General features: G+C 32.3%; 1 protein-coding gene across 1 annotated transcript; it reads right to left on the reverse strand.

Annotated features, from left to right (window-relative positions):
• Positions 1-5243: 5243 nt before the first annotated feature.
• LOC108207640 (uncharacterized) lies at positions 5244-12232 on the reverse strand. The gene is made up of 8 exons (XM_017378077.2): positions 11957-12232; positions 10188-10272; positions 10017-10085; positions 9799-9911; positions 9411-9522; positions 9198-9341; positions 7460-7634; positions 5244-5542 (listed from the first exon to the last, which is right to left on the reverse strand). Exons 1-8 carry the CDS (start codon positions 12006-12008, stop codon positions 5417-5419), a joined length of 876 nt encoding a protein of 291 aa, XP_017233566.1. The 5' UTR covers positions 12009-12232; the 3' UTR covers positions 5244-5416.
• Between the last annotated feature and the right edge of the window lie 2279 nt (positions 12233-14511).

A 14511-nucleotide genomic window follows, 5' to 3' on the forward strand; every position in this document is an offset into this window, starting at 1 on the left:
TAATTCTGATTTAATATGTAATTTTAGAGATAATACTCTAAATAATATACTTTTTAAATGTAAGTGTCTGAAATATCATATTTTAGATTGCGTGTCCAAAATACCCAATGAAACTTGCATCCAAAATACCCAATGAAACTCGCATATTTAGTATGCTTATGCTTATTTTAAAGTTTAAAGTTTAAACACTACAGTCTACACGCACAGGGCATTCACCTTGCTTTTAAGATGAAGATACGAGTGTGGGACCTCTATCTAATTGCTCTTGTGCTTTACTCTGGATATTGCTTCTCTGGATATGTATTGTACCAAGCTTTCGCATCTTCTATGTGCGTGGACTAGCCTTCGCATCTTTCATATGCGCATACTACAGACAAGAAAAATAAATACGCACCCGTTAGATGTGTGCCTGTGACTAGATGAAGAAGGTATACTGACACTCGCATTTGTCAAATGCGTATTGCTCTAAACGCATATCCCCAATGCGCGTCCAGTTGGGTATTTAGGACACCTGTTCCGCTCATAATTATTTTGGACCTTTCTCCTTTAAAATTAGTTAAAAAGGGCATTCACCCATAATTTTACTTATCTTGGTATTTTTACTTTAGTATTACGATTTTGTTGAAGATTGACTTCATGTTCATAATGCTCTCACACAAATAAATATTAGATAAAAATGAATGAATATTTTTTAATTATTTTCTATTTTTGATTTTTTTTGTGATTAGGAAATGTTTTTGGATATATAAAGAATATTAACCAGTTAAAATTCAGATGCTCAGCAAAGTGTATTCGTTGATGTCACGAAATAGTTAAAAGATTTAACTGATATTAAAGGAGATTAACTAGTTAAGATCTAGATGCCTAGACCCTAGGAAAGTAAATTTAGAGATAGTTACAAAACAGTTAAAAAAACTAGCGTAAATGCCCGTGCAAGGCACGGGCCGTCATCTATAAATTATTATTTATATTATATATTTTGATTAATAGTTTAAATATATATTTTTTATAAAATATTAATTTTATTAATATTTAAATAATTTTTTACAATAAACTAATAATATCCATAACAACTGATTTGAAATAACTAATAAATTTCCATATAACTCGAATTGGCACAATAAAATTCTCACTTATACTACAATTTTTTAGTGTGATATTCATCAAAACACAACCAAATGTGATTATAAACGATAAATGTAATAGGCGCAGTTCGAGTGAATCATATAAACAAACTCATGAAATAATATGATAATTAAAATTGATTTAATATGTTCATGTGCTACGATAAAAGAGATACGATCGAACACTGACAAACATACTATATAAAACATACTTATATGAGGCAGTCATACAGTGAAAATAGACATAATACTTGTTAATACTTGTTATCTTTTCTTCCATCTCTCTTTCCTCTCCCCCTCTTCCTCTAGTAAATCTCTACATATTTATATATCTTACTCATCAGCGTGATTTACTAATTATCAATTAATTATCGATTAGTGATACACTGATTATCAGTCGGTCGTATTACGGATAACAAATACGAAATTCGACATCCGATGTATGGCATAAACAAAAAAATATATGTTCGCGGAAAACTCACGTCCAACCTGTACAATTAATTAATCAAATTCGTATCAATAATACAGTCAAACAAATTATGATAATCAAGTCTAACATACTCAAGCATCTGCTCTCAAATAATACCCAAGTTTGAACCACATAACAGACAAAATGTGACCATGTATATATAATCATCTTAAATGTAACTAAATCAGAATCTTACATAACTCCAATTCTGAAATCTTTAACTCAAATCATAATTCAATTCATACACGGTTAATACTAAGCCACTAATCCTTCACCAACCCATACCCTTCTTTTTTGTGTAACCAACCTATACTTTTTATAATAATTGTAAACATACAATTATATCCATATATATTTTGGATCACTCAAGCCATTACTATTATTATAACGGTTGATATCTAACAGTTCGATCGATTATTAAATACTCTGTTGTTACCTTATCATGCGAGTTTATCGATAATTAATTGATTGATTTATTTATTTTTTAATAATTTATATGTGATTATTTATTTAATAGTCAACGGTTAGAATATATTGACTAAAATTTGACCAATTTGATTGGTAACTCGACCGAGTACCCGCGCTCGAGTTGGATATATTAGCTAGATGATAACTCCGGTTTGAGCCTAACTCATATAAATCTCAACATAACTCGAGTCAAAAGTTTCTTTTCTCCGTTAGAGATTTTGTTATTTTGTTATTTTAGTTTCTATTAATGTTCGCTCATTTGAGATGTGTTTTTAGAGATTTTAATTTTAGAGTCATTGTAAATTATCTTTTCTTAGTATAAAATTTTATGAGGTGTCACCCTCATTAACAAAAAATAAAAATCAGGGCACCTTGGATCATACAATAAAAAATTTAAATATAATAGAAGGTTAAAAATAGAAAAGATCCCACATAACATAATCATCTAACATTTGTAAAATTTTATATATAATTATAACATAAACTACGATTCATCATATTATACATATATATTAATGATTTAATCTCTAAAATGAGTTTACAAATGTATCCAAACATTTTAAATAAGTACTTAATACGAGTACTCATACGCTTATCACGTCAAATCAAAATTCAATTTTTAATATATTACTTAGAGCAACTAATTACTTGTCACTTGAGTGTTAGAATTTCATTGAACACAAACATCTATCATAGTCTTTGGATCATAAGATATATGTCTAGAAAAACATTCATGTACTCCCACCCTTTAAACACAAGACGTAACAAATCTATTATTTGTTATTTAGTGTCAATAATTAATGTAAAAATTCCAAACTAATAAATATGACTGTCCTACCTTTCGTGCTTGTTAGTTTCTTCAATTCTGAAGTATTTTTACTTCTTTGATTACGTAGTATTCTTTGCTCGCTTATTTAAAATGTGTAATATAATCGTAAGTTTGTTGCAAGAAATCAGTAGCTTAATACTTTTCACACAAAGTTAAATCGAAAATAATTTAACGTATCCGCACATGTAAAAAAATATATTTATTTTTTTATAAAATGAGAATCAGAAAATCTTAATTTAGTAATTATGATTGTAAAGTCTACATGGGAGTTTATTTATATGTCACAAGTTGAATTCACATTAATTTTATATAAATTAACTAACTACATAAGCATTTAATATTTTAATTTCTTTGTAATGAGTGGTCATAAATAAGTGATAACTGTAATTAAATTGATACTTATTATGCACATGTATTAATTACTAATACTTAATTTTCAAGCATAATAAATGAATCACTTGGTAATTTTGTAATTACAACTAATATAAGGGTATAATGGATATTTCACCACCATTTTTTTTGCTCTTTTTGCCCTTGGTTGCCATTTAATATATAAAAGTAGATTTAGCCAACATTTTTTTTAGTAAAATCAATCCATTGAAGATAGTCGGTGTATAATCTCTCTAGGTGTTCCTCCGATCAAGATTTCTTGTGTTCAAAGTTTTCTCTAAATAATTTACTCATGTAAAACAAGTTAGGATTCATCAACGGCTCCGTTGATCTGTTCTTGTTGATAATCTAGGAGAAATTGATACTAAGTTCGCTGGTTTACTAATGATAATCTAGGATTGTTTGCTCACTGCAACACATCTAATTAACAAAAATCCTACAACAATCAATAATTAGAGTTTTTCCTTTGAAACATTTATTTTCAAAAAAAAAAACACATTTTGTGTACTTATTTTCAAAAAAAAGTGCACATTTATGCTTTTTTTTCAAAAAAATCCCTCAATATTTCTTAAAAACAAGATAAGACAAAATTTTAATACATTTTATTAAAAATTTATTCTCTGTCGTACCAGGTACCCTACCAGGTTATAACTTATAAGTCAAATTTCTCAAAAAATGAAAAAAATAAAAAACATGTACTTATTTTTCGAAACATGTCTACTGTTTATTTCAAGTAGTGTAGTTACCACCGTTTTGTTTTCGTTCCATCTTAATATGGGTATTAAGATAATGTGTTTAATATGGGTTTTTCGAAACATGTTCACTATTTATTTCGTGCTCAGCAAAGTGTATTCGCTGATGGGTCACAAAGTAGTTAAAAGATTTAACTGATATTAAAAAATATTAACTAGTTAAGATCTAGATGCCTAGACCCTAGGAAAGTGAATTTCAAAACAGTTAAAAAAAAGTTTAGCCAACATTCTTTTCAGTAAAATCAATCCATTGAAGATAGTCGGTGCACAATCTCTCTAGGTGATCCTCTAATCAAGAATTCTTGTGAAGATAGTCGGTGCACAATCTCTCTAGGTGATCTTCTGATGAAGAATTCTTGTGTTCAAAATTTTCTCTAAATAATTTACTCATGTAAAACAAGTTAGGATTCATCAATGGAAATTACTTGAGTCTTATTCTTGTTGATCAGTACTAAATTTATATCATCAAACTGATGATTTTTCATGCTGATTTACTAATGATAATCTAGAAGGATGGTACTAAGTTCATATCATCAAATTGACGATGAATTTGATGATATTTCATGTTGCTCACTCTAACATATATCTAATTAACAACAATCCTACAACAATCAATGATTAGAGTTCTTATTGAGTATCTTTTAAACAATTATTTTCAAAAAAAAATAACACATGTTGTATACTTATTTTCAGAATAAAGTGCACATTTATGCATTTTTTCCAAAAATAAATCCCTTATTATTTCTTGAAAACAAGATACGACACAAATTTAATACATTTTATTAAAAGATATTATATAAAGTAAAAACATGTACTTATTTTTCGAAACATGTCCACTATTGATTTCAAGGAGTGTGGTTGCCACCGTTTTGTTTTCGTTCCATTCTTATCATCTTCATTCTATTAATAAGTAACAATTTATATCTACTGACCTGCCACCTGAAAATCGAAATCCATTAGGCTTGTGAGACATGGGCCTATTTGGTTCGTAGGAACAAAAACTGCTTCTAGCTTCTGCTTCTCTTGACCCGTTTGTGTAAATAAGTAGAAGCATTTTAAGAAGCTGAAAATGCTAACTTCTCTCTCACAGCTTCTACTTCTTTTCCAAACACTTTATTAACTTATTTACTTCTCACTTCTACTCCACTTCTTTAGTTTAAGCAAAAAGTCACTTTTTTTAAGCTAACCCAAACGGCCCCATAGTCTGGTCATTACAGATTCAACATAATCATCCATTGTAACATTATTACACGACAGAAATAAGCAATTGTGCAGAAGTCTTTGTTGATGACACATTCCATTAACAAGTTCAGAATATAACAATAGAAGTTAAACATTTTGATTCTGACGATCCCAATTTGCAGCTAATTTTTACATCACAAATTCATCCCTCCACCTTTGCAGCTGCAGATGCATAACTGACACTACTGTCTCTGGTGCTTTTGCACTGACTTGACTGTTCGTACTGAAGGAAATTGATCTTTATCTTTGTGGAGCTGTTCTTTAGCATCTGATTTCAATTTTAAAAGTTAATCAGCAATATAAATAACATGGGAAATGATTAATAAACATATAAACATGGCACCGTGGTTTTGTGTAATTTAAATCACATGCAGGAATCATTTGTGTAGTGACGCATTTGAATTATTCAAAGGTCTGATAATATTTTCTTTTTTAACTGTGATTTTTAGGGGCTCAAGGGAGGTAGATTCTGATTGTTACCCTACACCATACTAATTCTGATTGGATATGAGAAATTCTTTTACTATAACTATTTCTGCCAAGTCCTAATTAAGTAGAAACTCATGGGCATAGCCTCAGCTAGTTCTAACTCTGTTAAAAATATCACCTGCTAATTAAAAAAAAACCCCGGAAGATGAAGAAGAACTAAACTAAACTAAAAACCTTTCTGCTTCTACTTGAGACACTGATGATGGCTATGTAACTGGCGTCATTATATTTTGCTCCAATGGAGCAAAAGTCTAATCCGCTCCATATGCGTTTATTCAGAATCGGATCGATCATAGAAACATCCAATCCAAATTAGACATAGATTGGATGTGGATCAAGGCATCAAGCCATTCCAATCCATTGAGAGCAATTACAAAAAGCATCACACACACACACACACACACATAAATAGTTCTCCTAGGGCAGCCTTAAACTTTGTAATATGATTGTTTTCATAATGATCGGATCGTACAGATTTAAAGAACTTGTCCCTCTGGACTTATTTTATTTTACTTCAAATTGAAGAGTATTATTATTGTTTTTCTAAAAGTTTGAAACAATATAGATTTTGATCATGTGTAATTATTTCTAAATTAATATCAATTTTTTTGCATAATATTAATATTTTAAGTTTGAACATGTTAAGAAAATAACTAATTTACATGATTTTACGGCGCAAACTAACACAAAAGTTAGCTTGGAACAAATTAGGCCAAAATATATTTGAAAACCCGAAATTGTGTTTAGATACGTATATGAATGTAATTCTACATATTATTTAATTCTAAATGTCATATCTTAAGTTGCAATCACTGTAGCATTTTTTTTAGTATAATTAAAGAATGAAGTAATTTTCTTTATTAAGTTAGAGAATCTGAAGTTTATATGGACCAATTTCTAAAATATCTGCAATCAACCTGATCCAATTCAAATCCAGTAAACCTGGACAAATATAAAATTTGTTGGTGATGGTGGGAAACGGAAACAGTAAGGAATTCACGGGAAGGATTGAAAAGCAGCTTCAATGTGGAAGGTGGCTACTTGAGGAAGGTACAGAGGATTGTGCTCGATGGAGAGAATATAGAAGAGAGAGTCCATATGATAGATGTGGATAAAATAGGTAATAGTTGGAGGTGTAGACTTCAGGTGACGAAGGACATTTGACATGGTCCAAATTGTGATAGCGCCAATGCAGGTAGTAGTAAATAAAAGTTGAAGGATTGATAACAGCAATGAACGTGGTAACAGTAATGAGGTGGGGATGATGGCCTATAACATTAATCTGTGTAAATTCTTGGAGTTGATCACCAAAAAGATGACAAGGGACTACGAGGTAGAGATGGCTTCCTCGTGGGAATCTCATAGCAGGGATGTGCAGGCTACCTCTCATATAACCAAAGCACATAAAATTTAAAACGAGCTAACTATTTTCTGCATCAACAGTTGAATGTACTCGTTAGATTACAACATGCTAACTGTCATTTTCTGACATTATTAGTTTAGTGTATAATGTCAAGACAAAGCACTTATTAGCTTCGAATATATTGTCATAGGATTTAGCAACTAGATTAATAAACTTGAATCGGGCATCAACAAAGACGAATTTTAACAAACAAAAAAAATCATCAGATTTCTTATTCATTATCAATTTGGTAAGGTTTAAATTCAAAGAAAAAGCAGAAGTTGAGGCACTTACATGAAGAAATACACTTATTGGATGGCGTCCACATATAGTGTTTTCGGTCTCCAACAGATATTTTTTAAAAGATTCTGCATCGCCAGTTTCAATTATGTCCATGCCCATCCTGTCCAGTGCCTCAATAGATTTATGAATAGCACCATGTTTCTTGTCATAATGCATGTAATCAAACCTGCACACATAATGAAAGATGTAAACTCAAGTACTGAATGACATTTAAGATTCAGATCAATCGTAGGCCAAATAGGAATCCAGTTATGAGCACAACCTAATGAGTAATTCAAATTTGAGAATATATAAGACACAGTTTGCACAGGTGCCCTTATTCATTCCATTGGTGCTACTTTCAATAGACGTCTCCTATTTTAACTTTGACAAGCATACACATGAGCAGACAGACATATATTTAGACACAAGCATGTACATCTATGCACATGCATACACACATACAAAATAGGTACAATCTACACAAATATATACACATATACGTTGTAAAGGTCTATACATATACACACCAAAAACTAATTGATTCTGTTATTTTGTTCTATGTTCTACGGAATTTGTTGTAAATGAATAAATATTAAATTATATATATATATATATATATATAGGCTAATGATCAAATAGAAACCACTCTTAAAATATAAACTAAAAACCAATCCAATTTAGTGATATTCTCTCTAACATTTAGTGATCGTCTCTTCAGGATTTAGTGATCTATGTTACAGAATTTAGTGAAAACTCCCGGATACTGGTGAAATTCTCCAGATCTGTTCTAAAATCTCCAGATCTGCTTTAATTATCGCTTCAAGTGGTGGTTGCGGTGGTGAAGATAGTGGAGGTGAAGGTGGAGATGGAGTTGGTGGACATGGAAGCAATTTTTGTCTATGTTCGACAATTTTTGACAAAGATTCAGAATTGAAAATGGGGGTAGATAGTACAGGATGTAAAAACGATCAAGGTGTGGCCGGAGGTGGAGGTGGAAGTGGAGACGGAGGTGGAGGTGGTGGGGCTGTGGAGGTGGGTTGGATTTGATGGTGATATAAATAATGGAGGCGGACATGAAGGTGGTGGTTATGGAAGGGGCGGGCGGAGATGGAGGTGGTGATGACGGAGGTGATGACCGAGGTGGAGGTGGAGCCAGTGGCAGAGATGGGGTTGATGAAGATGAAGGTGGAGATGGGGTTGTTAGGTAAGTTAGTGGTATTTGCTTTAGGATTTAGTGATATTTCAGCTTAGTTTTTAGTTTCTAGTAGAGTATGACTCTACATATATATATATATATATATATATATATATATATATATATATATATATATATATATATATATATATATATATATATATATATATCAGGTAAGAAGATTACTAAAAAACATCTAAAATTCATAATAGTGGTAGTTAAACCACATAAGGACACTATTGATAAATATAAAAAAAGTAGACATCAATATACAGTACTTTCCTTCAACTTCTAAGTCGCAATTTCCTAGAAAGTTTGTGTATGGTAAGATTTTAGCTTATATTAGAATATAAATTTATCCCAGAAAACATATGACTGACACGTACTGGAAAATACAAACTCCATCTGCTTGTACAGATAAAGTATTTACTACTTAGATGCACATGCAGAACACAATAATACAAAGAAAACTGGTTCATGACTAACTTTGCACTAATACAATTCAGGTACCGAAGCTGATGCTAAAAACATAATTAAGGCAAGGGAACATACCGCGATCCCCAGTGGCAAAAGTCCGAGGACACAGAAAAGAAATTAGTGGGGTCATCCAAATATTTGGCCAGCAATCTACCATATAAAGCTTCATTTTCAGCATTCAGAGCACCAACCAAGATTGGAACAATTTTTACTTTGTATCTGCATCCATTTGAACATAAGAAATAAAAAATGAGCATCTAAAATCACATTAGATTAATGAGTACGAACCCATGGAAGACTCTAGCAAGATATGGAAGGTGCATTTCCATACTGTGCTCTGCCTCATCCACTCGAAGATCCATTAGTTCAAATTTCCCTGTGGCTTTTAGTTCTTCGTTGACTAGAAGAGGAACAAAGCAAAAATGAGAATTAGTTTCAGACAATAGTACCATATAATAACTAGCATACGTGCAACAGCCATAAACTTATTCATATTTTACAGATATGTTCGATTTCTACAAACATTTTAGAGATATGTATCTAGAAATAGATACCAGACTAGCAGAGACTCGAAAGGAAAAAAAATGAGAGAAAAAGAAAGTGAACCTAACAGGTCCACAACATTCATCAGGTGTATATCTTGTAATAAAGTTACTAAAACGAAAATACCAAATACCTTCAACATCTATAGGCAAGTCCCCAACCGGAGTACTGTAAATAGTAGCTTTTGAAAGAGCACATTTTGGAGTGTAATAGTGGTGAGATGGACCAAGAAGGAAAACCCGGGAACTGAAAAGAATTAAAAAAAAACTCCCCACAAGTTAGTAAGGAAATGGCTTGTGTCAAATTTGTTTAGAAATATCAGAAGGATACATGTACGAAGTATATACTCACATATTACTCGGTTCAATGTTCCCAAATGCATAAGCTGCTGCACGTCCTGAATATGAATAACCTGCATGACTAGTGGATTCAATTCCACCACAAAATAATATAAGTAATTGAGCTGATAGTTGCGTAAGTAACATCAAACATATTGATTATAAAAATTGTAATATTACTTACGGTGCAATAACACCTCTCACATCTGGAGATTTAGGGATGCCAGAAGCTATAAGCCATTCATCTAACTCCTCTGCTAATTTTTTTGCTGATGAAAGAAGAAAATGCAAAGATGTTATGTTGAAAATACCCATTTCCTAATAACCGACGACTCTCCATTGTCAAGGCAACTGTGCACATGACTGGTTGTTGACAAGCAAAAAAACTGTATAATATCATAAAATTTAAAGGTAGACCGGGAAGTAATAAATAGAGCTAGTATTCAACATCACTTATCTAAGATGCAAATGCAAGCATACCGTGTAATACAAGTTTATATAGCACAGATGAATTTCACTATAATGCCTTCATGATTGGCATGACTTAGACTAGAGCAGATAAAGTACAAGATTTTAATCTTGCCTGAGCAAACAGAAAAATGCAGATGCCAAATCTTTGTGCAGCAAACCTTGATCTGCTAAGCAGACTAGCTTCAACACACAATTGATTTAACCCCAAGAGGCAGGAAATCAACTCACAATAGAGATAACTGATAACCATGGAAAGCAAAAAGTGCACTTAGGTACATCTGTTGGTACTTATGCAAGGCACATTTACACTGTAAAATTAATGTTGAATCGCGAAGCTATAGTAATGATCATGGCATACACAAACCCCAAAAGAAACCCAATCTAACAAAGAAGTCCCCCGAGTTGAAAAAATAAAAATAGAAAAACAAACAACATGGTTGTGAGCATGCTGTGAGTGACTTTATGTAACGTTGTCTACAATAATCTCCAATAGATATACAGAAGGGAGTTAAGAGAGATAATTAAAATATTCCCTTGCTGTTAATCTAAGCTCACAACTACTGACAACACACTCTGATTCCATAATGACCAACCAATGCTCAAAGTTATTAGTTATTGCATTATTAATTTAATATCATTATCACTGCAGACCACATTAACATTAACAATACTCTGTTACCATATCTGATGAAGTGATGCATATTAACCAAATTCAGTGATGGTGCATGCATCAATTGCTCTAGGAAACATACTCAACCAACGAAAGTGATAAAGTATACCCCCTTTAGTCACATTTTCTCTACATGTACCAAAGAGTTAATCCATAACAACACCTCTGTGGCTCCAAAGTCCAAACCATATCAACAGCTTTAAATCTCGATAGTGTTTACCTACTAATCTAATCTAACCAAATCCCCCCAAACTATTTCAAGTATTTTCATTATCGGATTATATTATTGGAACTACCCAAACAGCTATCTTCTGTTAATGGTCACAGTCATACTTCCTTGTAGCAAGCAATGAAACTTCCCCGACTCAAGGAAGAATGTGCCCGGTCACACAAAACGCTATCTAATGTAAAACTACAATTCTGCACTAGAAGTGTGTATTCAGATGAAAACGTAGTTATGCTCCAAAATTTGATGAATTGGGGGCCATACTTAAGACGATTTCTCTCGAAATGACAACACTTTAGACAAGAATATAACCAGTACACATATCCGACTAATCAAGTAACCACATAGTCCCATAAGTTCCTAAACCAACACACAATCAACTGAGTGTGAATTCAAGATTGCACCCCACCTCTTAATAATTCACAAAATGGAGCAATAAAAGAGAATAAATTCGACAACTTTACCCTTGCAATCCATCTAATTCAAGTCAATCAATTTAAAACCCTAACTTTAACATGATCAATTAGCATTTAGAGAATCAAATTACAAGAATCAATATTACATAGACAAATAAACAGTGACTTACGATTATCAGAGTACCAAGAACCAGCGTGAGATGCTCTTCTGACTTTCTCCATTTCTAGCACAGACAAACAAATCAAATGCACTTCTTCTTCTTTTTCTTCTTCTTCTTTTTCTTCAATTCACTCAGAACTGAAATGATAGTATATCATAATAATTATTTATTTGTTTAATGGAAAGGAGAGAATATGATTCCGATGAAAAAGTGAATTGTTGGAGAGTTTGAGTACAAGGCTTTAACCGAACTCACAAATCTTCATCTTCAATTATTTTCATAATTAAATATACAAGCTTAGTATTGTTTACTATTTTATAATTATTTAATACAATACAATAATTTAAAAATGATAAAATAAAATATCATGATATTTTTATCCCTTTGTAATTGATAATATGAGTTATAATATTAACAGGTGTCTGAGCCTTGACACTCTATACAACGGTTTAGGTTGGATTATTTGTCCTGAACTACTCATACATATTATAATACTTAAACATTTGGGTGAATCGGATTTCATATATTACAATTTTTTCGTTCATAGATCTTGTCATTCACAAATTAGGTCGAAAGCAGTATAACAAACCTGATTTCTAATACTTGGTGTGGTACATGAAATGTAAAAGAAAGTTTGAATCCAATTTTAACCAAAACACTAAAATCAAACTGTTATCATGCACTCAACAAATAATGACTGTTCAACCGTACTCACCGACCCAACTCGCAATTGAGTTATCATGCACTCAACAAATAATGACCATTCAACCGTACTCGCCGACACAACTCGCATTTAAGCATCTTGCTTTGTGCTCGTCACACCTTGACAATTTGACTCTAAATAGAGAAGGATGAAGGACCCTAAAATTCTATACTACATTGATGTAGGCCCTTCACATAGGTCTTAAACATTTTGGACAACATGATGTCACAGTGCCCCATCCTGGTCATCAAGGATTCGTAAATCTAATAGAAATCTTCGTATTGCCTTTCACGTTGAATTCGTGCATCGTTGGAAACTGTTTGCTTAGTAGTAATTACTAGTATTGCTCGATTGCCTAAGACCGGCTCATGGTTGATCTTCCTCTCTTTATAATATTCTCGCAAAGTCTTTGATACTTGATATGGGAAAGAATCTGGAGGAAAAGATTCGGAGGAAGATGTAATCAGATAGGGGTTAGAAAGAAACCACAAAAGAAGACTGAGGTAAGAAGAAACATGATAGTCAGTATGCATTATGAGGATATAAAGGGAAAACTAGTTTCAACCAACCACCGAATATGGAGATACAATATTACAAGAAGAAGGGAAAAAAAATTATGACTACTGCATGATAAGAGCACAACATTGACATGCTTCCACTTGAACAAATTGATTGGAAAGATGGTCAAAGCTGGGGAATTGAACCAGTTTGTATAAAACGGAGGGGAAAGTTAGGTATGAGGGAAAACAAAGGAAAAGCGCCCCAAGAACAAGAGAATTGAGGACTATATCAAGAGGGATTGTGCTGGACCCAAGTAGCAAAACAACATGAAAGTATTTTGGACATGTCTATAGTCCGTCTTAGGTGAGTTTGGTCAAACAGTCATTATCGATCTCCTTTACCATAAGAAGTCTATGAAGATGTCATCCAATCGCATGAGGACCCTTTGATTGTTTATTTGTGATCGGGCTTAATATGATATGGAAGATTCTGATTTATGAGAATGTTAAATCTAAATATGTATAACCAAAGATCATCTTATATGATATTATCAAGGTTAGAATAAAATTTGGGAATTGATAAATAAGCTCCAAACTTTGCTATTTAAGCTCCAATTCTACTTTTTTTTCTTCATCCAAATGGCATTATCACCTATAATATGTATGAATCATGTATGGAAGGCATGGGTAAATGTGATATAAAATTTACAATTGAAGCTTAAATAGAAAAATATAGAGCTTATTTATCAATTCTTGCTTGTGCTTTGCACAGAGTGATTTTTTTCTAAAAACAAGTATAAACAATTATATAAAGTGTAAATGACAGAGAGGAGGTGGCCAGAGTTTTTCAAAATTTACAAAACATTGGCAAGACTTTAAAAATAGCAGTATAGTGTCTAAAGTTTAATTCCGTCTTTTAATAAGGTGGCGCTCGTCAAGCACCATTGATGTAGCTCCTTAACTCCAAAAGGTTGAGAATAAACAAGGGGGTAATTAGAGTTTTTCAAAATTTGCGAAATAGTGGCTGGACTTTAAAAATAGCAGAATAGTGGTTGGACTTTACTTCTGCTTTTTAATAAGGTAACGACCCTAACGGAGCCAGGGGTAAATGTGAATTTTTGGTACCAAACAAAACAACTTTCATGAGTATTGTAGTATATATAGTATACGCAGAAGCTCATCAATCAAAATATTTTTCTTTCTTCCTTGCATTCTAAAAGAAATTGCCAGAAACATGGATCATCTGTCCAGGCCACCCACCCTGCTGCAATCTTACCATAATGACAGTAATCCATGTCTATGGCTGTTTCTTTTAGATTGCAAGAAAAAAAGAAAGTTGTTTTGGTTGATTGATCTTTTCT

The sequence above is a fragment of the Daucus carota genome, chromosome 1 (genome assembly GCF_001625215.2).
Source record: "Daucus carota subsp. sativus chromosome 1, DH1 v3.0, whole genome shotgun sequence".
NCBI classification, from domain to species: Eukaryota; Viridiplantae; Streptophyta; class Magnoliopsida; order Apiales; family Apiaceae; genus Daucus; species Daucus carota.